This window comes from Vanacampus margaritifer, chromosome 18 (genome assembly GCF_051991255.1).
Source record: "Vanacampus margaritifer isolate UIUO_Vmar chromosome 18, RoL_Vmar_1.0, whole genome shotgun sequence".
Classification (NCBI taxonomy): domain Eukaryota; kingdom Metazoa; phylum Chordata; class Actinopteri; order Syngnathiformes; family Syngnathidae; genus Vanacampus; species Vanacampus margaritifer.
In genome coordinates this window covers 4,818,595-4,844,844 of record NC_135449.1, presented here as the reverse complement: position 1 = coordinate 4,844,844, position 26,250 = coordinate 4,818,595, and the positions used below count along the sequence as shown (strand labels likewise).

The following is a 26,250-nucleotide window of genomic DNA, read 5'->3' as shown; positions in this document are numbered from 1 at the left end:
ATGTACTACAAATATTTCACGTAAAATGATGCGACAGAAGAAGACGACCTGCAATAAAATTAGTCATTTTTTAAGGATGAAAAAAACAATATATGCCAGTGAGTATTGTTTTATTTTTGGTCTATATGTTGTTGCACTAATTGGGTTCCAATATCAGTTTGTTTATAACTTACGACACACAATAAATGCTAATTTTATTAGCCAATGTCGTTTTTCATGTTAGCATTAAGCTAGCAGACTTTCATGAGCAAAAGTTGAGTAGTTTTTGTTTTGTTTTTATTTGTTTAATTTTACGATACATTTTTACAGGTAGAGGCAAACAGCTTGAAGAGTTGTTTTCGATTATTTATCTGAAAAAAAATGCCGCTTATTGTGAAGTTCTCTGCCATCGTCCAGTCGTAACTCAAATCACTACTCACAAGACAAGGTAAGGAAACAGTAGTATATCGTTTATCTCGAAAATTTCGTACATTAACATACCACTGTATTTGCCTGTGTTTGTGTTTTTTATTTTAATATTAACTTTAAAAAAGAAAGTGTAATGAATAGTGAATTGTGGTTTTGGTGACTACATCGTATCGTGTGACAACAGTCAAGAACAGCCAATTAGAGGACTCAAAAACAGATCTGGTGAGAATAAAAACGTTTATTTTGAAAGCAGTAAAATGGAGCATTTACTCGGAGCCCAGCTTTGAGTTTACGCGTCACTAAAGCTGAACCTGCCAGACTTAAAGAATTGATACATCGCTCCGAGTGTACGACATCAAGCCTCTAAGAAAACAAAAAGTTGTGTCAAATACGTCTGCTTATGTGAAAAAAAAAAATCTTCTTGTGTTTAAATGGCCACTTCCTGCTGTGAATACATTCTTAAATGCAAACATAACATTGAAATAATATTTCAGGTCACGTGTCTGTTCCATACTATGCCACAATTCTTCTGCAAATTTTCATTGACAACACACCAGATCCAGCATTTATTCTTCCAGCATTCTTTGGTGTCTGTGACATTTCCTTTCCAACCTTACAGTGGATATCACGGATATTGAATAAATGCTCAAATAGCTTAAATCCATAGTTGTAGTGGTTAAGCGTGCAATCTACTTTTTTTTTCCATACAAGTCCGCCACTGTGTTAAGTACTTTTTTTTTTTTTGCTAAACATAACAAGTCCCGTTTTCATTCAACATGCTTGTGTCCTTCATGAATCATCCATCTAGCGTCAGTTCAGTTCAGTGTAGCCATTTTCTCCAAAGCTTCTTAAGTATCTTTTATGGCTTTGGCCTGACTGGACGTCTTGAGCGTGCCATGCCGGGCGGCCGACGAGGTGCTGCTGGATTTCTTTTCCATGGATTTGAAGGTGGCGCTGCTGCTGCTGCTGCTGCTACTTGTGGTGGTGGTCGTGATGGTCTTTTTCTGCACGGTCTGGGAGCTCTTGGTCCTGTTGACGTGAAGCACCTCCATGGCGTCCATGTTGATGCCTTGCCGGATCTCCTTGCTGGTCTCCACCTGCTCGGACGTATGTTGTTGTTGTTGTTGTTGTTGTTGATGATCCTCCATCCGCTGCTGGTGGTGCAGCTGCAACATGGAAGAGGTTGGTAGAAAGTTTTTTGGACCCTCTGGGAGCAACATTGATCATTTGTGTCCAATTCGACTGAATCCTTTTTGCATTATGTGGATTTTGTCAGATTTTCCATTTTCAGCTCTTGAAATATACAAATAATATGCTGTTGTTGCCAAATTGTACATTTTGGCTCTTTCACGACCACCTTAAACCAATTAAAATCCGTGGAAACTACATTTTTTAATTCCCTTTTATTTACTGGTTAAGTCCTTGTCTTAAACAACACTGGCTGTCATGTCATAATAATAAATTGTATCCCTCTTTCACCTTCTCTTCATGACATACATGCACTCACAGCCTACAATGAGGCGCTCTAAAGCGGCCACATCAGTCCAAAGCCCTGGTCCTCATCCTGGCTATCAACTCAGACTTCAAAAAAATAAAATAAAAAATAATTCTGCCCTCCTCACTCTTCCGCCGCTATCTGCAAGACTTACGCAAACTCACGGTTGACAACGAGGCGCTCTAAAGCAGCCATGCCAACAGACTATCTGAAGCAATTTTCAGGGCCGAATCACAAACTTGCAGTTGTTCCGGGTAGCTGCTGATGAGAACAACGGCAGTAAGAGACTAGAGCTGTCAACATTAATCGACAAGTTATCGATTATCAAATTAATCGACAGCTATATAATCGAGTAATCATTTGCCTTTTTTTTTTTAAATTGTTCAAATTATCTGATTTCAGCATAACAACAGTAATTGTTTACTGATTTTTGTAGTCCTTCGTGAAAGATGACTGATTATCGTCTGTGTTTAATCAAAGTCAGACATTTGCAAACATCTGTTTTATACTTTGGAAAACAATGATCGAACCAGTAACGTTGTACATCAATGCCCCGTTTTTTTTTTAAATCACTATATAAATATGAAGTACAAAATAAACACCAATCACTGGTTAATAAACAGTAATCAGGAAAGAAATGCTTTTGTAATTACTTTAATTCAAAAGAAAAATGTATCCAAATAGTTGATTAATTGATTCTAAAATTATTTGATAGTGACAGCATTATAAGAGACTTATGCCAGTGACCAAAATGAACGATTATTTGATGCTGAATGGACAGATGGAAGAATTCAGTCTCACCATTATCATGCGCTGATACTTGGCAATGGCCTCATCTGTGGTCACCCCCTCAGCCAGGCCCAGCTCGGCGGCCCGGCGGGCCAGCTCGACCTTGTGGGAGCCCGGAGGGGTCCAGCCCGCTCCCCTCATCCGGTTCAGGTCCGACTTGTAGTTCACCTGCGATTTGTGATGACAGTGAGTCAGCAAAAAAAAGCTAAATTGAGGAAATTGGACTTTGACGGAAAAAGTTCACAGACTCGTCTGTGAGCCTTAACTGACGTCGCTCTGCAGTTTGTAGGCTTGCTTGGCGTGCTTGACTTGGAGCTGCTCTGAGTCGCACGTGTAGTCGTGGAGCTTGCTGCGGTACGCCAGGTCGCTGGACTGTGCCTGGCTCTTCTTGGCCAGCAGGAACTCGGGCTGGTCGGCGTGGATCTTGTAGTTGGAGTGCTGCTCCTTGGACAGCCGCTTGTACTCCAGGTTGCTCTGGAGCTTGCTGGCCGCCAAGGAGTGCATCATTTTCGGGTCGTCCTCCACACAGCGTAGCCCCACCTGCTGGCCCTTCTCGCGCAAGTGCGAGTCCTTGTAGAGCACCTGGTCAGAGGGAAAGTAGTCTTGGTCAGCCCCTCCTGAACGCGGATTCTTTTTTGGGGGGGGAATGCTTCCAACTTTGAAGACTATGTCCACAACACTCACGTCGCTGGCAATTTCCCTGGAGGCCTTTGCTGTTTGGAAGGGGATAGCGTCTAGCCTCAAGTCGTAGCCCAGCATCTTCAGCTGCTCCCCAGAGGCTTTGTAGACTTTCTGCACCAAAGAGAAAAACACTACTTTACCAAAAGCTAGGAATATTCAGCTTTCAGATGAAATTTCAAATTATTAACAAGGATGTGATTTTTCCGCTAATTCGCGGAATTCCGCTTTTTTTATCTCCCCCCCCAAAGAAAAATCCGATTTATTATTATTATTATTATTTTATTTTTTTTATTTTTTTTTAGTAGTAGTAGTAGTAGTTCATTGTGTATGCACATGACTCCGACAGATAACATCTTCTGCTATAACAAAGACATTTGTGGTATGCTCTAATATGAGTTACTTTTCATTTGGTCATGATACAATTATTTGTTCATGAAATTTGAACTCTTCAACATTATTTATGTGTTAACTTAGTAATCACATTAGTTAGATATGATGATATTCTCAGTGATAGTTTTTAAAAGCAAAGGCAGTCCAATGTTTTTGAATGTGACTGATTTTGAGTTGACTAAAACTGCCATTTTATATGGGATGGTTCAATATACATTGAAAATTTATGCTGTTGTTTTGTCTATTTCTTTGTCATGTGAGTGCATTGAAAGTACTTAAAAACACGGAAAACCCATGAGCTCCGGGGGGCTCTGCCCCCCCTTGTCCCCCCACCAGGGCACTGCCCTGGACCTAGCTGGGTGCCAGCGGCCCCCAGACCCCCGGCTAAATTTTCAGATAATTTCACTTTGGTCAAATCACATCCCTGTATTAAATGTCCCTCACAAACTTAAAAGTACTTTATGTTCCAAGTGTTAGTCGATCTTACGTCGCTAATGTGCTGGGCGTTCATCCTGGCCCGGACGAAGTCGGGATCGTCTGGATGTAAGGTGTACTTGTTCATGTCGTCGTTCCTGCCCGATTTGTACAGCCGCTGAGTGGAGAACCGGAATCATGTATCAAAGGGTCGTTAAAGACTGGCAGTTTCATTTTCAGTTTCCTTCACGTTACCTCGCTACATTGTTGATAGCTGGCCTTGGCGTGGAGCATATCTGGGGAGTCCGTGACTGAGGTGAACTTCAAGCTGTCTGGTAGTTGGCGGTATCGCTTCTGCATGGCGAAAGCGGAATAATACAAAAATGGTACAGTGTTCTACTACTAGTACTACTAGGTATAGACCGATTATTGGTGCCAATATTTGGCATTTTGACAAATTTCGGCACCGGCCTTTGCACCAATCTGAAGGCCGATAAAGCTGGTATCTCACTGAGCGGTGAATGCTTGTAGTGAATTTAGGGTTTTCATCAGGATTTGTAAGGTGTTCACACAGCGCTTTTGCAAAAGTGAAAGTGCACACTTACATCACTAACAAGCTCCCCAGCCTTCTTGGCCGACTCCAGCTGCGGCGCCCCCACGCCATCCCACGCCACGCCCTTCATGAAGTTCAAGTCCGACTTGTACAGCGTCTAGACAGGAAGCGGTCAAATCATTCAGTTGAGTTCACATCCCAGTTGTTGTGGGTTTTTTTTGGCCATCGGTCGCCTTGCCTCACCTCACTCTGCAGGTTGTAGGCCTTCTTGGCCCACTTGACCTTCATGTCGTCGGGAAGCACCGTGTACTCGTGAAGCCTCTTCCTGTAGTCCTGCTCGCTGGCCAAGGCCTGAGCGTTCTTGGCCGTGACCAGGTGGACCATGTCGGGCGTCAGGCGGTAGCGCCCGCTGGCCGTCAGGGCATCCTTTCGGTACTCCTGGTCGCTAGCCAGCCGGTTTGCCTGCATGTAGTGCAGCAGGTACGTGTCGTCCAAAACACTTTGGGCGCCGATGTGCTTGCCTTTCTCCATCAGGTGGTTGTGTTTGTACTTGTACTGCGGAGAGGGAGATGCAAAATATGCTGTAAAAGTATTTCTTAACTGGAATGTTAGTAGTAGTAGTAGTCTGTATCTGTAATAGTAATCTTACATCACTTGCGATGCCTGTGGAGCTCTTGGCCGCCTGGAATGGGATGTCCTGCATGGTCAGTTTGTAGCCCTGAGCCCTCAGGTTGTGCCAGGAGTCTCTGTATCGGATCTGAAGAAACAACCATCTGGTTTAAAATGTCCACCGGTGGAAAAAAAAAAGCCATGAACCACAGAGGCCGGTCTTACCTCGCTAAAGTTAGCTGCGTTGATCTTTGCTTGAGTGATCTCCGGCCTCTCGGCCGTGATGGTGTAGGTGTGCTGGTCATTCACCCCTTTCTCTTTGTACAGACGCTGAGAGAGAGGCATAGTCAGTGAATACTGTTAGAAGACTATCTTGGTCTTCCGCGTGTCCGTTGTTGTTCGGGTAGAGAGAATGTTGATTTTTCTGAATACAGACTGGAGATCGGTGAACAGGTCCTTCGAAGGATTTATTTTACAGAATATTCCGGACACAAGCAAGTTTACAAACAAATGGCTGCTGTCCTCTCGCAAGTGTGTCGTTACAGCGGACTCGCAGCATTCTTATACTATTTTGAAAAGCAGTATTCCAAACCCCAAAGCCCCCAGGAAACAGCCTTCAATACACATGACGACAGCCGGAAGTAGATAAGACTTTTTACACTTTTAGAGCATATCATCCAATACACATTGACTTCAACCCCAGACACTGGCCCATTGATGTGGAAACAGACGAGGTCCTTCAGACATGATGACATGAACAGACATTGCGACAGCACTTACAAAGACACATCCACAGATAAAAGTTCTACTGAGGAAATAAGTAAATTAAAACAGTTATGACTAAATCTATGCAGAAGACCCTCTTCAATACGGTATCAAGTTGAGGGGAAATAATACACTTACCTCATTTGTGATAAGTCCACTGAATTTAGCGTGTACTATATCAGGGGAGTCTGCCACAGACGTGTGCTTGAAGTTGTATGGCTGCTGGCGGTACTTTTTCTGAGACAGGACAAATGAAGAGTCATCATAGCTCTAGTAGATCGGTAGGTAGTTAATGGTAGGTAAATAATCAGTCTTACATCACTGATAAGGTCAGTGGCTTTCCTGGAGCCTTCAATTTGCACGGCCCCAGTTGCGATCCATGCGGCACCCCGCAGGTAATTGAGGTCAGATCGGTATATTCTCTGCAGACGTGGACAAAAGCGTTGTATGGCTGTCGTGTGTTGTGACTTCTAATGCCTTCTAACTGCAAGTGTGTCGTGCGGTCTTACCTCGCTCTGCAGAGCGTATGCCTTCTTCGCCGCCTGCAGCGTCATGTCATCCGGCAGGGAGGTGTACTGATGCAAGAAGAGCCTGTAGTCGTGATCGCTGACTAAAGATTGGGCCTTCTTGGCATGGGCCACCTCCATCATATCCATTGGCAGGTGGTGCTTGGAGAGCTGGCTGACCGACTCCTTCTTGTACTTAATCTGGGTTGCGGGAGGGAAAAAAAAGTTGTTAATAAGGTAGAAATCGTACAAAAGAGAGAAAGCACCTACGTCGCTCTGCAGCTTGTTGGCGTAAACGGAGTGAGCCATGTTGATGTCGTCCTCCAGCCCTCTCAGTCCAATCATCTTCCCTTTGGTCTTCTCAAACTCTTCTTTGTATTTTTGCTATAATGACACAAATATGCCTCTTTTTTTTTGCATACATTGACAAGATAATGACAATTTAGAGGACTTGTTAAATTCGTCCTCATGGGACCGGAGCACTTAGCCACTCACATCACTGAGGATGTCAGCAGAAGCTTTGGCCGACTGGAAAGGAATAGCATCAAGGCGCAGTTTGTATCCGCTGTCACGTAGTTTCATCCAAGATTCCTTGTAACGACTCTGAAATCCAACAGTTTTTACTTGTAAAAGTCCGACAAAGACTGAATGGAATGGATTGTTTTTTGTTTTTTTTTTGCATCTGTTTACCTCACTCATGTTCAAGGCATTGATCTTCGCCTGCACAAACTCAGGAAGCTCCTCATTGAGGGTGTAGATGTGCTTCATGTTTTCTCCTTTCTCTCTGTACAACCTCTGTAAAGACACCACATCAAGCATCATTTTTACATTAGCATACCGAGTAAATCACATTTATTACATCCACACCAAAGTCAGAAGTACTCACATCAATGGCCAGTTTGTTGCTGAGTTTGGCCTGAACCATCTCTGGTGTGTCTTCAACACTTGTAAACTTCAGGGCACTCACATTCTGGCGATACTTTTTCTAAAGCAGGAGGGGTTTAAATCATGACTTGAAAATGTCATTGGCTTTTTGAAGGTCAATAGTCTTGGCTAAGAAAACCCTTAGCGTTGTTTTAGTGGCACATTCTGTTCATATCTACTGTATCTCTGTATGTCTGTCTTTATGTCTTTTGCTCATTCTGTCGGTCGTTATGTTGGTCTGTCCTCCGCTCTACATCGGAGAGAGCACAACTTTAAGCAAATAGCCGACTGTATCTGCTTAGAAGAAAGAATAGAATCTGAGGATTAGTACTGATACCTTTACATTCTAGAAAAACAGCAATAAAAAAAAGTCCAGGGAGGGGAGGGGTTACAAAATCTCTGTAATACAAACCCTTGCCCAAACTGTATGTCCAAAATCGCAGACCACTAAACTTAAATTGTAGCATTTGAGGAAGTGTCTGGTTGGCAACCAGACACCAGACTTTATTGCCATGTCCCTTGTTAATCGTTGACATGGTACTTAACCTAGTTTTAAGAGTCTATGAAAGGTTCCCTGGTCTTTAAATAAATTCTCCATAGATAATTTTACCAATGGTCCTATGATAACGGAATCGTATCAGATAACCGGAAATGCTTTTTGGGTTACATGGTCAGACGTTACCTCGCTGACGAGCGCTCCAGCTTTTTTGGCCTGTTGGACATCCAAAGACTTTGACGCCTCCCAGCCGACGCCCTTCATCCAGTTTAGATCGGATCGGTACAGTTTCTAAAGACACACACATACATGTAGTTCTTCTAAATGGTTTCGCGAAATATTAATCACATATGTTTCTGCTCGTGGGACCGACGTCGCTCTGCAGTCCATAGGCCTTCTTTGCCCAGGCAACTTTCATGTCAGTTGGCAGCGTGGTGTACTCGTGCAGGAATGTTCTGTAGTTGTAGTCGGCTGCCAAGTCTTGGGCCTTCTTGGCCTGGCTGATGTTCAGCATGTCCAGAGAAACACTGGAGGGAAGACATTTTTAAACTGTGTGGTGCTGTTGAAGAATATAAATATCTAGTATTTATGTCAGAAAAGGAAAAGCATCATCTTCTCCGAGGTGATAGTACATAATAAAGCGATATCTTTTGTATCAGACACTGTGTTCTCCTTTGAGGTACGTTTAACCGGAGCTCACGAACATTTGGTGCAGGAACAGAACACATGAAAAAGTCATTACATGTGGTTATTTTACTGAATACAGTTGAGGGCCTCACTTGAATTGGGTCTTGGTATCCTCATAGTGCTTCTTGTAGTCGCGGTTACTCTGTAGTTTGGTGGCCAGAGCCGAGTGAGCCATCTGAGAATCGTCACTGACCGACTTGATTCCGATCACCTTGCCTTTGTTTTTCTCGTATTGTTCTCGGTATTTGACCTGCCAGGGAACAAGATTGAGTGTTCTTAAAACAGCCTTTTGCCAAGTATGTAACCGTAGATTTACAGAACTTGAATGGTTTGGATGCCAACAGAGTAGACATAATAGGCAGGTTGTGGATCATTAGTTATTTAGTAGTTTTGTGTGTCAGTAGCTAGCTAGATCTATCAAGTAGCTTTATTAGCAAGGCAGAGGTTTTATAATGGAAAAACCCTAGGACACTATTATTTCTTGAATTCCAAACTTTTCAAAGGTCCTGGCTTAAGTTCTTCGGGGGTTGGGGGGTGGGGGGGACTCACATCACTGGCCAGGTCTCTTTTAGCTCTAGCGGTGAGAATAGAAAGTGAGTCAAGTCGGAGCTCAAAGCCCTTTTCCCGCTGTTTCTCCCATTGACTTTTGTAGATTTTCTGAAAGAAAAGGAGAAAGTCGAGGCAGAAAGATGACAGTTTGCATTTGAAAATTTTGTCTTGATGGCGAATGTACGGTTCTTAACAACATTGAGACCCACAAACAACCGGATTCTGCAGATTTTCAACCCTAATGCAATGTGTTTTTACGTTCAATAAGTGACATCCCTCTTCAGTTTAAGTAGACATGTTCTTTGACACTACCAGTTAATTGATGGCTAGCAAACACTAAGGGCGATGAACTACCTTACGAATTCAGCTAATAAAAAGAAAGTACCTTTAACATCGTCATGGTAGGTGCACTCACCCCACTAAGAAGCTCAGCGTTTGCCTTTGCTTGTCTGAACAGCGGCTCATCCTTTGTCATGGTGTACTGGTGGATCATCTGCTCCGTGTTCGCTTTGTATGCCAGCTAAAAAAAAAAAAAAAGCACAATTTGATCAACCAATGATAAAAGGGAAGCTGCAGCAATAAAAAGTATGCCTTTATCGCAAGGATCTTACATCGCTCTGCAGTTCCTGGCTCTTCTTGGCGTGTTTGATGGACAGGTTGTCTGCCACTTGGGTGAACTTGATCTGATCCACCTTCTGCCGATATTTATTCTACAAAAGAGTGAAAAATGCCAGTAACTCAATATGTCACCTAATCCAGAGCTCACGGATTGATTAAAGCACCGAGAACTAACATCGCTGAGAAGATCTCCAGCTTTCTTGGCCTGAGTGATGTTGAGGCAACCTTCAGTGTCCCAGCTCACTCCTTTCATCCAGTTCAAGTCTGACCGATACTGGTTCTGATGGGCAGAAGAATATAATCAGACTTCATTAGTTCATTTTTCATTTTAAGATCATGTGTCTATTTCTCACCTCACTCTGAAGGGAATACGCCTTCTTGGCCTGCTGGACCTTGATGTCATCCGCCATGACGGTGTACTCGTGCAGCCTGGTGCGATATTCCAGGTCGCTGGCCAGAGCTTGGGCCTTTTTGGCGTGACTTAGGTTGACCATGTCCATAGACAGGCTGTACTGGCCCTGGTTCTCCTTGGAGCCCTTCTTGTACGCAATCTGCAGGAGAGGTTCAACAGCGTGAGCGAAATTCGTAAATGGTCACGCCAGTCAGGTTGCTCGGAACGACTTACGTCACTGCGCATCTTGGCCACCTGAAGCGAATGCAAGGTCTTGGAATCGCTGACGTTGACACCCACAGCCAATTCTTTGTTCTTCAGGTAGTTTTCTTTGTATTTAAGCTAGAACACATCAAACTTACTGTGACTTGTTTGTCATGTGTTAGAAATAACTCCGGCCTATGTTGGTTTTCTCACATCACTGGCGAGATCTCGCGAGGCCTTCGCCGCCTTGACACTGAGGTCGTGCACACCAATGTCGCACGCTTTAGATTTGGTCTTCTCCCACTCCTCCTTATATTTAATCTGGAATGAGAGTGATGTGATGTGTCAGTGGGCGAATATGTGTACCTGGAAATTGAGGAAAATGCGTGACTACTCACATCGCTACACAAGGCTGCATTGTCTTTGGCCTTTTTGATTTGGGGCAGGTCCTCGTGGAGCGTGTACAGATGCTTAGTCTTCTCGTAGTCTGCTTTGTAATTTAGCTGGATGATGGTGAAAAAGGGTTTTCATAACTCCAAGGTTGGCTCGATACACAAGGGAAAAGATGGGTGTTTCACATGAGATCATGTGTTGGACTCACATTGCTGATCAGATGAGCGTTTTTCCTCGCCAGGAGGATCTCCGGCGTGTCCGTCACTAGGTTGTACTTGACTTGGTCAATATGCTGCCTGTAGTTCTTCTGCGGAGGTGGAAACAAAACCAAAACGTTCACTCAGCAAATCCCTCAATGAGGACTGTAATCAGACTTTGGAGAACTCACGTCTTTAAGTGGGTCCAGTTTCCTTTGGCTGCGGTAGCCTGGTGTCAGTGTGGCTTGGTAATTGTACTCGCCTTGATCTTGATCGTGACTTTGTTTGTATGAAATCTGAACCGAATTAGAGAGACCATAGTTTCTTAATTCTTTAGGACAACCGTGTCAACATTGGTTCAAATAAATATGGACTAAGAAGAAGGGACCTTGTCACATGACTTAAATTGCTGATTTTAGAACTTGGGGCTTGCTTGGCGGAAACTTATGATAGATGTGACTTGACAAGTCTTGCTCTTTTACATGTGAAAGGTCTGTAAATGACAAGGCTTACATCACTGGCCAGCGTCCGGGCTTTCATGGCGTGCATGGTCTTCTTGTCGATCCCCGAGCCTTCATAGTGGCCCTTCATATTGATGTACTTCTCTTTGTATTTGTTCTTTTGCACCACACAGAGAAAAAAACAGCATGTGTTATCTCCACTTATCACCACAATCTAATGTATAATTGTAGCTGCGGCCAGTTTATCATCAATAATTCTTAACTTACATCACTGGTGAACTTGGCTACTTTGGAAGCATTCTGAAATTGGGGTGTCTCGCAAAAATTGATACTGTGGCCTTTGCTGTTCTCCAGGTCTTTCCTGTACTCGATCTGTTGGTCCGTATAGGAAATACACTTTTCAAAATGTTTTAACACTTTAGTACCTACCACCCCAAAAAATTTTTCGACCATCATCAGGTCCAAATTTTCAAACATATGGCAAAAATGTACTTGCTAAAAACTGTACAATCTAAATTATGACTTGACTATCACCTTGCTCTAAATATAATGTTGCCAGTCCGTCACGAGCCACTTGCAACAGGCACCAAAATGTTCACTGTTAAGAATATAGCCACAACCGCGTGTGGTGACATCATTTCGGACGGATGCGCCATGTAGCTTTGGAGGTAAGCTGCGGCATGTGAAAGATGCTAACCATCCTTTTTTTGCTGGCGTCCTATCTACGGGGTGGCAAAAAGCCAAGCGACTGCCTCACCTCGCTGACGAGCTTGTTGATCTTCCGTGCGTTCATCAAGGCCAGGTTCTCCTCAGAGGTCAGGCTGTGGAAATGTGACGTGCCCTTCATCTTATTTAAGTCTTTTCTGTATTTCAGCTGCAGGAAAAACAGATGAAGGAAAGTGGATTTTTTTGCTTACCTCACTAACTCACAATTTGGACCAAAATCAGTTTTAACTGACCCTGGCTCCGTTTTTAGCCACACTACTTGTAAGAATCCAAATTCCTGCTACAACCAAAACGCAAAATGAACTTTACACTCACATCACTTGCGTTTTCCTGTGCCTTCTTGGCCAGGTGATACCCGGGCGTTATCATGGCGGGGAAGCTTCCTTTGCCCCGCTGCTGCTCGTACTCTTCCGTGTAGGCGATCTACAGAAAGTCCGCCGCATAATTAACTCATTTTCTCCCAAAAACGTCTAAATATGTTCTATTTAAAATGTTTTAAGTCTCCCAAAGACATATTTATACGTTTTTATGTGTTTGTTTAAATACTAAAACATAAAGGAGGCTTTGATGATGCAGCCTCTGAACTGCAGAGAACGGGTGAAGCAATGGTAGTAATTGCAAAAACGGCCAGCAGGTGGCAGCAGAGTATAAGAGATCCACTAGGGCCATATTGCAAACAAGCTTATTTACCCACAGTTCTAAACAGATTTGTGAATAATGATTAAACTTAGCTATATTCTAATGCTAATTGGTGCAAAACTGAAACAGAAATATATTTTTTCCTGATGAAAGAAGAGACTCTAATTTTTATTTTGGTGCGTTCCATGTTTTTATAGCAATAGAACACAATATTCTGCGGGCCTTGCAAAATCAGTCAAAATCCAGTAAAACAGCCGGGAGCGAAGAAGGTTGCTTCAGTGAAAATGGTTGGGATTGAATGAGTTAAACACGCAGGAGTTGATTCATGAAGCACAACATTTTTTTTTTTATTCTCTAGATTAGCATACATGACAACATTACGGTAGTAGAAGACAGTAGTGAAAATGAATGACCTGGCTGAAGTTTTCTGCATTCTCTTTGGCATGGACCATTTCGGCTGTGGCCGCGTCAGCACTGGCTTTGCCCCTCATCTCCTGCTCGTATACGTGACGATACTTAATCTGCCACAAAAGCACAGAGTAGTGTTGAATAAAGTAAAAATACTCCTCAAAATCTACTTCAGTACACTAAGAGTATTTGCACTTTGTTACTTCCCACCACTACACAAAATGAGTGATTTTATGCTTACGTTGCTGGCCTGTTCGGAGGCCTTTTTTGACATCTTGTATCCAGGTGTGAGATGTGCGGGGAAGCTGCCTTTGCCTTTGTGCTGCTCGTATTCCTCTGTGTAGGCATACTGCAAAAAAGAATATTATATAATAGCGTCACACAGAGATGGCAAATCCAGGTCCAGAAAGTAAAAACCCTGCCACAGTTTGACTTTAGCCCCTCATGCTAGCTAGCTAGCTCTCTATCAGGTAAACAAGCACCCGGGGATCTAGCTACGAAGCTAGCTAGCTAGCTAGCTAGCACCTGGGGCTAAAGCCAAACTGTGGCAGGGTTTTTACTTTCTGGACCTGGATTTGTCACCTCTGGCGTCACGGGCACAAGAAATTTATGAAAAATAAAAAATATTCATGTATACAGTATCAATTTTCCCCATTGAAATTTATTGAAATGCCATTAATCCATTTATCTTTAAAACAATTAAAAAAAAGACCAATCGATTCAATGTACCACAGCATTAGCATTATTATCTCCAAAGTGTGAATGAAAGTCACTGGCAAAGACTCACATCGCTGACAATCTGTCCTTGTTTCTTGGCCAGGAGTACCTCAGGGGGGTCCACAAAGGCGGTGTATTTTGAAACTCTCTCTTCGTGCCCTTTTTTGTATTCAAGCTTTTAGGGATAGAGCACAAAAAAGCTCAAAATGGGCACAAAATGATGCACCATATTTGGCAAACGTTCCCTTACGTTGCTTGCCAAGGTGTTGGCGTTTTTTGCTGCCTGGTATCCTGGTGTGATCAGGGCCGGGAAGCTGCCTTTCCCTTTGGACTGCTCGTATTCTTCCATGTACTTTACCTGTTATCAGAAAGGCAAATTTATTTGTACTTCACACCATAGCATTCATTTAATAAACTCATACTAAATATTCAGGAAAAAGGCATTAAGTCAACTTACGTCACTAATGTTTGTCTGAGCTTGTGACATGGTCACCATCTCTTGGTTGTACCAAGTCTGCTGCTGCGAGAACTCCGACTGAGACTTGAAGGACTGTTTGTATGCAAAAAAAAAAAACATTCAAAGATATTTAAGACACAAAAGCTGAGAGAAGTAATGAGATTCGGTGAACAAAATATCTCATTGTCACTTCTTTTTTTTTTAGAGGTTTGAGGAGTGAATAAAATGTTGACTGGAACTCCCTTTTTTGGCCAGTTGCTCTACTTGGGAGCTCACCTGGCCGGCTATCTGACTGGCTAGACGAGCTCTCTCCAACTCCATGGACTTCATGTCATAGTGGAAGGTGGACATAAAACGATCGCCATCCTCGCGGTACTTCAGCTACAAGTGCACAGGCATAGGCGACAAAACGTTAAAGCCAAGACCAGCAACAGATTTGCACAAGCGCAACACGGGACATGTGCTTATGATGATAAACATTTGCGCAGACAATGCAAGATATTGTGTGGAGTCCCACAAGGGTCCGCATTAGGTTCCCCAAGGCTGTAGAATCTTTTGCCGGAGGTAATCCCTTGTGTAATGTAAAATCAACACACGCATCTGAGTAAGGTTTTAACACGCGAACAAAATTATAAAAACACAACATCTGATAGAAAGCCTTGTACTATTGTACTTGCGGAGCTCCACAGGGTTCTATGCCAGGCCCCCACGCATTTGTAGTTAGAGCTGTGCAATTAATTGAAATTCAATTAATTAAATTTTAAAATAACTTTAATTTAATACATTTTGTTTCATCCAAAGGGAACGTGCATAATTAGCATAACAATATTTTTTCGAAGAATTTTATTTTTCTTAATATTTTTCATTTCTTTTTTACATAACATGTTCTTCTTTTGTACCAAAAAATAGATAATAGTTTGAATAATCATGATTTCAATTACTTTATTGCCAAAATAATTGTAATTATTATTTTTTCCATAATCGAGCAGCCCTATTTTTAGTGGTTACGTAATACATGTATTACTCGAACAATTTGTAGGTATTTCATCTATGAAAAGTAATTATTAATTATAACTATATATTGAGTGGAAAATATAGGACAGATGTTGGTTTTGATGTCATCATACAATCTCATCAAGCAGTTTAGGATAAATCAAAAATATAATTTATGAAAATCTATTTCTGTGTGTGACACAGTGAAATCATATCAAATCTACCAGAAAGTCTTTGTTAACGATACTGGATTCTGTGTGGTGTCCCATAGGATTGTGGACTGGGGCCTCATCTACTGTAGTATGATGTAACATATACTGCATTTATTTTATAATCTGTCGGTATCACAACGTTCGTTTCCCCTTATAGTCTTTCGAAAGTTGTTTAGTTCAGCAATAAACATTTTAGTCTCAGCCAAAGAGTCATTGACAAAAAGTTACGCGTTAAAAGCAAGTATATGGAAAATAAGCTGGGACATGCAAGCAAAAGCAAGACTTAGTCACAAGTCAACGGTCAGATCAGATATCAGCATGTGAAGACCTCAGTCTCCCTCGGTGCATCTATCAGTAGCTGATGAGCTCGCTAGCCCGCTGCTAATATAAGCCGCGAGCCTCGCGTGGACTTTGAGACGCAGACGGAATCCAACAGACAGGAACAGGTGGAGGAGAGGAAGCGATGCCGGGATCTTTTTTGTGGTTTAATTTTAGCCGGCTGAAGCATAAAGCCGGTCGGCGACGTGGTCAAAACACCGAAATAACCTGAGGCGCACTCTCCATTCCATAAGGCTGCCGTCACTACAGACTCACAGCCACCTTTCTGGGGAAAAGATGCAATGGAGGGCTTTTTAAAAAAGTTTTTTTTTTTTTTTAAAGGAAGTAATCTGAACACCAAATTCCTACTTTTGTGATTAAATCTGGGCACAACTGCCTGAGGAAAGCATAGCAACCACCTGTGTCATGTTCCAAATGTTTTGCAAAGACAGTAGCTTGTGTCCTAAAGCCATCATGACATCATCTCACCTCACTGCTGGCCTTGCTCTGATTTTTCCCGGTGATGTTAACGGCCGTCTCATACACGCTGGTGAAGGTGTTGTTCCTCGGGTTGTGTCTGCGGGCGGGAAATGCAAACCTTATGACTTTTTTTTTTTTGTGTGTGGAAATGAAGAAACCAGATAATGGTTGAAAGTACTCACACTGAGCAGTAAGGCCTCTTTTTGTGGCTGACAAAGTTATTGGCCGTTAGCACCATTTTACAGACGTCGCAGTGAAAACATGCTTTATGCCAGTTCTGAAAAAAGGAAAATCACATTATTATTTCAGAAAGGAGATGATGTTAATCACAGTTTTTACACGGGGGCGGGACCACAAATTTAGCATTAGCATGAGGCTATATCTGACCATTAGCATCCAGTTCTGATTTACCCATGCTTTAAATAATTATATATTATGTTTTTAGGCTTTTCTAGAACAGTTTCTCTGATGAAATTTGTTTTTGGATGTGGTGCTAAAATGCTATCACAGAACCTTTCTGGCCCATGGACCGCAGGTTGTTCACCACTGCTTTAAACAGTGTCAGTGCCAGAGTTTTTAAAAAAAAAATCATCAGCTTTAATTACGCTGCATCAAAGGAAAATAAAACAATTATAAAAATACAAATAAATTACCCAAAAATATGAATACGTATCTTTTGGGAAAAAAAAAAGATCAATAGAGGTAAAACAAAAAAAATATTACAAAAATAAAGATATATTACAAGGAGAGAAAACTCAAAAAAATCAAGTAAAAAAAAAAAAGCTAACTAATTTACAAAAAAAAAAAGATTTCTGCCAGACAATGATCAATAGGAACTCGCTTGTAATACCTGATCAATGCAGTTGATCTTCTCCGCCGGGTACACCACAAACCCACACCTTGCACAAGACTGCATTTTTGAATCCTTTGTCTTTCCCCCACTTCAAAAATCAAAACTTCAAACAAACTTCAAACTAACAGGCAGTCCCTCCCGTGTGTTTCTCCGCTGGTGGTAAACTTAGCTCTGTGACTGCGCCACTGCAGTCTCTTACTTGACACCGTGTCCCGTGACGGACCACCCCTCTTGTCACAAAGCAGGCTAGGCCACTGGTAGACACAGCTGTCTGTTTGCAGGACATGTCGATGTATGTGTGTAATGATCCCTTGCTGGACAATTAGGTCAACCTTGTTATGTTATGACACATAGTGAGTGACAGTGTTACACGCTGAACAAAAGCTATAGATAGAGGATAGATCAATGTTCCTGGAAGTAACTTTGAATGTTGTATGGCTTTCTTGATTTATACAGTGATAAATCTACGTTTGAAGTATTTTTTGAAGGCATTTTTTTTTTTACAATTTATATATTCTTCTCATATTCTGAGGTGTTGGGGAGCATGGACTAGTCTCCCAAATAAAAATTGGTCTATTATTTGCTGTTTTTATGAATGTTATTATTGTATGGCACAAAATGATCAAAAAGATCAGATCATATGAGGTAATAGAAACAATTTAATTCAGTTTTATTTGCATAGCGCCAATTCACACGGACACTTTACATATGGAGCAGTTCTAAAACCCCAAAATCAAATTTAAAAGCGCAGGATATAGATTTGATATATCCCCGATTAAAGTTTTTCTACCATTTTTGTTTGTGAAATTATACAATAAATTGCAAGAATTTAATTCTAATAAAAATATTTTATATTAATAAAACAAGGTAATTATCATTATGAGATAAAGTATTTTTTAATTTTATTTTAAATACTAAATATTTTGTTTTATTTCTGACAATATATATTAAGTCTCATTTTCATTGTGATCATAACACTTTTTCATATTTAAACATTAACTAAAAAATATATAATTGTACAAAAAAAATCTAAAGTAAAGTCACTTTTTTTTAAGCTTAACATCTTTTCTTGTATAAGTTTACTACAGTACAGTATTATGTTTTATCATTCTGACCAGTACCGTTCCAATATGGCTGCCATACGCACGCATAACGACAAGGAAGTGCAGATGATCAAATATGGCGGACTCAGGTTACGTTACATCGTGACGTAATGACGCTCCTTGGAGATTCCCCAGTCAAACCTGACCGAAAAAACTTCCAGCTATTGTTTTTGAGGAAGTGAAAGCGTGTTGCTGGTGAACAAACGACTTCTTTTTTTTTTTACAACTTGGTTGACCTCGCGTAATACCACTATAACAACACAACGTGAGTTTATGAAAACGTAGCCACTCTTACCCAAAATAGTTTGAAGCGTAATAAAACTTTACATTTTCTCAGCAAACGGCTAGCAAGACGGAGTCATTACACTTGCGTAAAAAAGTAACTTTTTGTATCGCTGTTATTGAAAGAACTGGTTGAATGTGGATTCGCACTGTTAGTTTAACTAGCATTGCAATTGTGCTGTTGTTTATTATTATTTTTAAATGTAAGCAGTAAACACAGCGAAAGTTCGGTAAACTGATGCTAACACGGTGCTAACAACAGATGGCTGGAGAACCTGCTGAAAAGACCCAACTTGGAGTTTTAGAAGACGAAAATGAGATGTCGGTGGACGTCACTGACGCTAAACCTGACCGCAAGGGGAGGTTTTTACTTTTTGGGTAAGTGGACACACCAAAAAGTGCTTTCACTTTCATTGTGTGACTCTGGAGCCCCAGTGGGTGTGTCAGGTGATATTAATTCGTGGTCAAGAAATTGTCATAAAATTCTCATTTGTGGCCACGACGTAGGCAATTAAAAAAACACAAACAAAACAAGATGAATGTGTTACATAACCTATACTTAATCCATTGTATTAATGCATTCCCAGCAGTTCATTCTCTTCATTTTGTGACGTTTCTATTTGCCCCCCACTGCTTTCAGTGCATGTATGTGGGAGTTCGGGCTCCCCCCCCCATCCAATCAGATTTCAGCCTCTATGTGTTGTCATGTCAATCTAATCTGCCCACTCCAGAGAGGATGATGTCAGCATTTCCATGTCATCTGATTGGTTGGTTGGAGCAAAACTCAATCAGCATCTCTGAGGAATATGATGTCGGCCAAATCATTCGGTACACCCAAAGTATTAGATAGACCCCAAAGTATATTAGTAGGTACACCCAAAATATTAGGAACACCTGTGGCCAAATTATTAGGGACACTGGTGCCGGAAAAATGACATAAACCTGAGGCCAGATTATTAGGTGCAACCAAATGCACAAATGAGGTATTTGTTTATATTGAAAATTGATATTCCGTTCAGTACAAGAACAATAAATGTTGAATTAATTCACCTCTAAACGTAGCGCTATCCCCGTTGACCCCGTGTGTGGTCACGGCGGCGTGAGGTTCAGGGGGCCCTGGGTTTGAATAGGCCTTTAGAAAGCGCTGGTGCGGTGGCAAGGTTGCTGACTCAGGGAGGAGGAGGGTAGTGGGGGGCTCACAACGCGCCACCCCCCTTCAACCCCCTCCGACGCACCCCCACCCCACCCCCCACCCCCCCTCGGCCCGTGGGCACGCAGCGGCCCAGTCAGGTTCTTCATCCAGCACAGAGAGCATGTCAGTATCCTAGCACCCAGCCCCCCAAAAAACCATCTGGAGAAACCATACTCTTTTGCAGATGCAGAGTGGCGTAGCGCTTAATGACGAGCCCAGGTAAGTCAACGCCACGTGATCCTCGCCGCCCTCCTCTTCACAGCCGCGCCCTGCCCACCGCCGCTCTTTCCTGCCCACCCTCAATTGTTTGGTATGGCACGTTGGCACAATTTGGAGGTGGGAGGGGGGTCGGGCGTCAAATCACACGTTTAATAGAATATGAGCGCGCTATGCAACGAGGCCTTTGTTGACCCCGTGGCCAGGCCCTTCTGGAACACGCCGCCCATCTGGATGGATCCGCCAAAGAATGCCAACATGGCAGCCGCGCCAGAATAGCCACAAGGACATTTCCTCTCGCTTTAGGTGCTGCCAATTTTTACATTCTTAATACGTTACTTCTACCTCCATTTTGCCGCTTGGAAATGTGTGAGGATTGATTCAATTTCAGGGTGGATTACCGTGACCAAATTTGGCCAGCACGTTAATGCCTTATTGCAAAGCATATGTACTTTTTGGTCTCTGAGTAAGTACTTTGTCTGGTTTGTGTTGTGCTACAATTATTATTGTGTTGAAATGATCATTTTACGCAAGTTTAAGAAGGATGGAATCAAGTCGCTTCAATTTTAATGACTTTCTCTGAGACCCGAAGTTGTTGGATTTATTCAAAACCAACTCGAGAAAATGCTTTAGTTTGTAATTCTAAGGTGTCAAACTCAAGGCTCGTTGGCCAGATTCGGCCCGCCACTTTATTTTATGTTCCCCGTGGAAACAAATCTTGTGCATCAACTTCCATGATTCTTGCTCAAATTTGTCATCCGTTGAAATAATAACATAGAGATACTGGAAGTTATTTTTGTTTCTAATCCATTTTTTACAATAACTTGAACAATTGCTGAACAATATATTATCAAGCAGTAAAAACTGAGTTTGACACCCTTGATGGCCGCAAAGTCTGTTCATAATTTAAATGAAGTGTCTTGATGTCCTTTGTGCAACGACTGGTGCCAAGTTGGAGCTGTAATAAATGCGGAGGAAACAAAATTCAACAGACAAAGTGCAATTTCTGGAGAAAATGCGTGGGAATGCTGAAAGTTGAACGCACGTGGAATGCTTATGAAATAAATTGAGAGGTAAATTATGAAATGATGACCTCCTGGTTACTGGACAATGCATTTTACCAGCTGTGCTACCGAGCAGTATCAGACACCTGGTAATGATTATAAGTTATATGTAGTACCTCGTAAGTGGGCGTGGAAAGTGATACTTACAAAAAGTTCAATGTTTGTCCCATTGGGAAAAGTTGAAATTGAATGTTAAATTGTTGTTGTTGAGTCATTACATGGCAAAAAAGTGTGGAGAATAAAAAGCATGAAGCATTCCCACAATCACTCCTCATTTAGTTTTCATTTCCACAAATATTTGCATTCGTTTACTTTTGTTGTAAATAAGTCAAATGAATTGGCACAAACCGTTCATTATTTGAGGAAATGTATTACGTACGTTCATAATAATTATTCAAATGTCCGCCCACTGTGTCTGTACTCAGCAAGAAGAATAAGGATGGCCAGACGCGGGAGCAGGACTACTCTTCTGAAAGCCATTACAGAATTGTCTCACCAACATTCCAGTATAAGATGAGCCACCGGCGAGTGGGCAAGTGCATCATCATCAACAACAAAAACTTTGATGAAAAGACAGGTACACAAGCAAAAAAAAAAACACATTTGGTCAAAAGAAAAAAAGCGAGGCCTCTGAGCACGCTCGCGTCCCCCCCGACAGGGATGAATGTACGCAACGGGACGGACCGCGACGCCGGCGAGCTCTTCAAGTGCTTCAAGAGTCTGGGCTTCAACGTCTTCATCTACAACGATCAAACCTGCGAGAAGATGGAGCGTCTCCTCAGAGAGGGTGAGCGCCGTGCTCCCTGTTGCCGTTGGCAAAGACTCCTCGCAAAAAAAGTTAGCCATATTGAGCTTTTGGGTGAAATTTCATTCGGTTCCATCCTGCTGCCGCAATCATCCCAAACGGATTCAAGTGTTGTGCGTGTGTGTGTGTGTGTTAGCTTCAGAGGAAGACCACAGCGACAGCTCATGTTTCGCCTGCATCCTGCTAAGCCACGGCGAAGAGGGCATGATCTACGGCACGGACGGCGCCATGCCCATCAAGACCATGACCTCGCTGTTCAGGGGGGACATGTGCAAAAGCCTGGTGGGGAAGCCCAAATTGTTCTTCATCCAGGTACGACTCGCATCATTATAAACACACGCGGCATACGTTACAAGTTCTCATGAAGTTATCGTTGGGTTTACGTCACCAGGCCTGTCGGGGTTCCGAATTTGATGACGGCATACAGACGGATTCGGGTCCGCCCAACGACACCCTGGAGACAGACGCCAATCCAAGACATAAGATCCCAGTCGAGGCTGATTTCCTCTTTGCCTACTCTACCGTGCCGGGTGAGATACTTCATTAGGTGCTAATTTTTCATTACAACTGTAGTTTGATGACCTGTTTGGAGAAAGTTACGTGACGAGCAAAACCAACATCACTCGTAATTAAGACAAGGAGCTAAAGTAGCCTAGCCTACTTCAAAATATGGAAAAGTCAGAGTTGTCGTGACGCATTTGTTTGAATGTGTCCTTATTAACATTTGCTAACTCATTCACTCCCAGGCATTTTCACCAAAGCAACCCCCTTCGCTCCCAGCTGTTTCACTGGATTTTGACTGATTTTGCGAGAATTACAGAATTTTGTGTTCCATTGCGATAACCTACCAAAAGAAAGATTAGTCTCTTCTTTCATCAGCAAAAAAAAAAAGTATATTTATTTCTATCTGTTTCCTTTTTGCTACAATTAGCATTAGAATATAGCTAAGTTTGATCATTACTCACAAATCTGTTTAGAACTGTGGGGAAATCAGCTTGTTTTCAACATGGCCCTGGTGATCTCTTATACTCTGCTTCCACCTGCTGACCGTTTTTTTGTAATAACTACCATTGCTTTAAGCGACCTCTTCAGGTTAGAGGCTGCATAAAAGCCTTGTGTATGCTCTAGCATAACCCACCCCCAATAAAAAAAACTTATAAATACGTCTTTGGGAGCATGGTAATATCTAAAATAGAACGTATTTATACGTTTTTGGGAGCAAATGAGTTAAGTAAGCAGTATTTGATCATCTTTTACTGAAGAGGAAAAGCTATTTCATCCAAAGTAATATTGTTTGTTGGTTCAACATCATTCAAATAAGTTGTCACAACTGAGAAACACTAATGGAAACTGTTGCGTTGATTTTTGTGTGTGTGTGTGTAATAAACCCATCATTTCTGACCTGGGCAGGGTACTACTCCTGGAGGAACCCCGGACGCGGCTCCTGGTTCGTGCAGGCGCTGTGCAACGTCCTCAACGAGTTCGGCAAGCAGCTGGAGATCATGCAGATCCTGACGCGCGTCAACTACATGGTGGCCACCAGCTTCGAGTCGTGGTCCGAGGACCCGCGCTTCAGCGAGAAGAAGCAGATCCCCTGCGTGGTCTCCATGCTGACCAAGGAGCTCTACTTCAACTGAGCGCCACCGGCGCCACCTCTTCAGGGACGGGTGGAGCAGTCCGAGAAAGCATTCAGGGATAATTCCGGCCCAGCGGGAACAAGCGCTGCACTTTTTCCAGCACGAAACGGAATTTTTTTTTATAGTGGCACTCCGCTTTCACGTGTTGATGGTGAAACCTCTTCTTTATTCCCCCCCCCCCCCCCCCTCTCCTTCAGGTTTTTCTTCACAACAATGGCGTCACGTTTGATCGGATCTTTTGTCAGCAGGCATTGTGAGATATGCATGTTCTTCTACTACCACTTCACTTTTGTTCCCGCACTTGTCGCTGCCATTTTCTTGTCCGAATAGTCCGCATCTCTACTTTCACTCGCAAAATGACCACACGTGTGTGGTTTCAGTCCTGCTAATGTGCTTGGCTACAATTTGAAGACAAACCAGCAACTTCAAGTTGAAACTACCATCCTCAGGTTCATTCATGTCCCGTACAGTGGGTAAATGTAGCGTTGAAAATATTTCCTTACTGTTTGTTTTTGGCAAGAAAAAGGTCAGCTTTGTGCATCATATTCACATCACCTAAATATGGAAATATCACTCCATTTGTAATCTTTATGTTGACACTGTAGAGCATGGGTGTCAAACTCCGGTCCTCAAGAGCCGCAGTCCTGCAGGTTCCGGAGCTTTCCCCTCTTCCGACACAAGCTGATTCCAATCAGCAGGATCAGTATCAGGCTTATGCAGAGCTTGCTGATGAGCTGATCATATATCAGCTGTGTTGGAGAAGGGAAACATCCAAAACCTGCAGGACTGCGGCCCTCCAGGACCGGCCTTTGACACCCATGCTGTAGAGGTTCTAGGTCACATTAATGGTGGGAAATGTTTTGGAAATGATAAGTTTCCTTTTCAAAAATAATTGTAGATTTTCTCTATGGCACACCAACAATTGAACTTAACACATAAAAATACCATATTGAGTTTTATTGTTCGGAGCAGCCTAAAGTGACAAAAGATGAGAAACATTTTTAATTCTAATGAGAAACATTCTCATCCTAACGAGAAACTTTCTTAACTTTCTTAAAGTTTTCTTGTTTGAATGAGAGAATTTGTTCGTAAGGACGAGAACATTTCGAATGAGAAAGTTTCTCGTTAGAACGAGAACGTTTCTCGTTCTAATGAGATCCCCACCGGCCCTTTGTTACTTTAGGGGCTCCGTAGTTCTTTTTTAACATCACAGTGATAGTGTAGCCTCTGCTGATTGTACTCTTAACTACCTCTTTATTAAAAATTTAATCAGATGTATTTATTTTTTAGGGCAATTTATTGGCACCTGTGGACCAGCTCATTTAGTGTATAAATGAAACATTAAATTTTTTTGTTGCCATGTTGATAAAATTATAGACCAATTTGGTACTATAATTGAGAATAATAAACTTTCCTAAATAAAATAAAAACATTTAATTGGTTGACACAATTATGGCCTAATTAGGCACCTTACTGTGTCAGTATTTTTTTTAATCAATAATTGAGCCGTTTCACTAAAGTAACAATAAATGTTTGTTTTTTTAAACAAAATAAATAGCTCTATAGAGTTGTCCCATCTGGTTGAGGCTCATTTTCCACCACAGAATGAGAACTTCACTGTTAAGCAATGCTAGCTTGTTTGGAACGCTTCGAAATTGTGCCTTTTAAAACACACCAAATTTTCATTTAACTGTAGGAAAAAAAATGCAATTTCTATAATAATAATATAGTAAAGAAAAGACAGTTGTTTGTGTATGTCGCGTCAATCACAGAGGCAGCTATTGACGATGGCAAGTGTCAACCACACAAAATCCTTTCTCAGTGTTGCCACACTCATTCTCACACGTTCTTTGTGGGGTTTTTTTAATTTATTTTTTATCAGTCTTTAAATAATTTGAAGCCACAATTGCATGCGAAACACCAGTTGCCGAAAGTGCGATCCATCTGAGCAATGACAAACTTGCCATTTTAAAATCCAAACCCGAGTATTGATCCCTCTCGACACATGGATCTCTGATCAGTGACGTGGTGCCCAAACTGTGCAAAAAAAAAAGGAGTGTTTGCGCCACTATTTTCTTTTCTTTTTTTCTTTTTTATTATGATTATTTTTTTATTTAGGGGTTCAATTTTTAAATGCTTTATGGTGTTAAATGCTGTTGTCCTCATTAATTTATTTGAAAGGATTTGGATGCATGCATGAATTCAAAAGAAATATAATCTGAACCATTGTTTAAATTGTAAAGATTGTTTAAAAGAAAAGAAGAAAAAAAAAAACATCCAAACAGAAGAATGCTTATGTAAAACTTTCTTGTATTAAACATGAATTTTATTGTGTTATGAGCTGAGTAGTTTGTAGCACCACATACTGCATACTGTACTCAACCACGCACATACCACCGACACACATAATTAAAATGTTTTTATTTATTTTGTTAAATAATTGGTTGTTTCTTGTAAATAAAAGAAATGTGTGTAAAATAAACAATTGTGCATATGCATTTAACACATTTTATATCAAATAATTGCTCAGTTTATATTTATTTATATTTACTATAAATAAAAATAAAAAAAATAAATGCGTCTATTATACTGCCCCCTTTTGCACCTTTTATTAGGCG

General features: G+C 41.7%; 2 protein-coding genes across 2 annotated transcripts; one reads left to right on the top strand and one right to left on the bottom strand.

Annotated features, from left to right (window-relative positions):
• Positions 1–47: 47 nt before the first annotated feature.
• Positions 48–26,139, top strand: casp7 (caspase 7, apoptosis-related cysteine peptidase). Its single transcript, XM_077550642.1, has 7 exons — positions 48–98; positions 18,981–19,096; positions 21,616–21,767; positions 21,849–21,977; positions 22,132–22,307; positions 22,387–22,525; positions 23,406–26,139. The coding sequence occupies exons 1-7, from the start codon at positions 93–95 to the stop codon at positions 23,630–23,632; spliced, it is 945 nt and encodes a 314-aa protein (XP_077406768.1). The 5' UTR covers positions 48–92; the 3' UTR covers positions 23,633–26,139.
• On the bottom strand, positions 629–17,480 carry nrap (nebulin-related anchoring protein). Its single transcript, XM_077550643.1, has 43 exons — positions 17,331–17,480; positions 16,663–16,757; positions 16,490–16,577; positions 14,754–14,858; positions 14,478–14,570; positions 14,271–14,378; positions 14,091–14,195; positions 13,545–13,652; positions 13,309–13,416; positions 12,572–12,679; positions 12,288–12,404; positions 11,798–11,902; positions 11,583–11,687; positions 11,261–11,365; positions 11,081–11,179; positions 10,878–10,982; positions 10,693–10,800; positions 10,510–10,617; positions 10,238–10,435; positions 10,060–10,164; positions 9,878–9,976; positions 9,682–9,786; positions 9,267–9,374; positions 8,810–8,967; positions 8,404–8,557; positions 8,217–8,321; positions 7,497–7,595; positions 7,301–7,405; positions 7,106–7,213; positions 6,881–6,994; positions 6,614–6,811; positions 6,422–6,526; positions 6,243–6,341; positions 5,565–5,669; positions 5,380–5,487; positions 4,974–5,285; positions 4,783–4,887; positions 4,433–4,531; positions 4,251–4,355; positions 3,377–3,484; positions 2,963–3,274; positions 2,705–2,860; positions 629–1,574 (listed from the first exon to the last, which is right to left on the bottom strand). The coding sequence occupies exons 1-43, from the start codon at positions 17,394–17,396 to the stop codon at positions 1,257–1,259; spliced, it is 5,424 nt and encodes a 1,807-aa protein (XP_077406769.1). The 5' UTR covers positions 17,397–17,480; the 3' UTR covers positions 629–1,256.
• Positions 26,140–26,250: the final 111 nt, after the last annotated feature.

What these genes read in the sequence shown, in the direction of transcription:
- nrap (XM_077550643.1), bottom strand. Translation starts at nt 17,396, where the DNA reads ATGCAGTCTTGTGCAAGGTGTGGGTTTGTGGTGTACCCGGCGGAGAAG. An exon ending in ATGCAGAAAACTTCAGCCAG is followed by an intron (nt 12,680 to 13,308) that starts GTCATTCATTTT and finishes GACTTTCTGTAG; the next exon opens with ATCGCCTACACGGAAGAGTA. An exon ending in CATACGCTCTGCAGAGCGAG is followed by an intron (nt 6,527 to 6,613) that starts GTAAGACCGCAC and finishes CCACGTCTGCAG; the next exon opens with AGAATATACCGATCTGACCT.
- casp7 (XM_077550642.1), top strand. An exon ending in GGGAGGTTTTTACTTTTTGG is followed by an intron (nt 19,097 to 21,615) that starts GTAAGTGGACAC and finishes GTCTGTACTCAG; the next exon opens with CAAGAAGAATAAGGATGGCC. An exon ending in AAACTTTGATGAAAAGACAG is followed by an intron (nt 21,768 to 21,848) that starts GTACACAAGCAA and finishes CCCCCCCGACAG; the next exon opens with GGATGAATGTACGCAACGGG.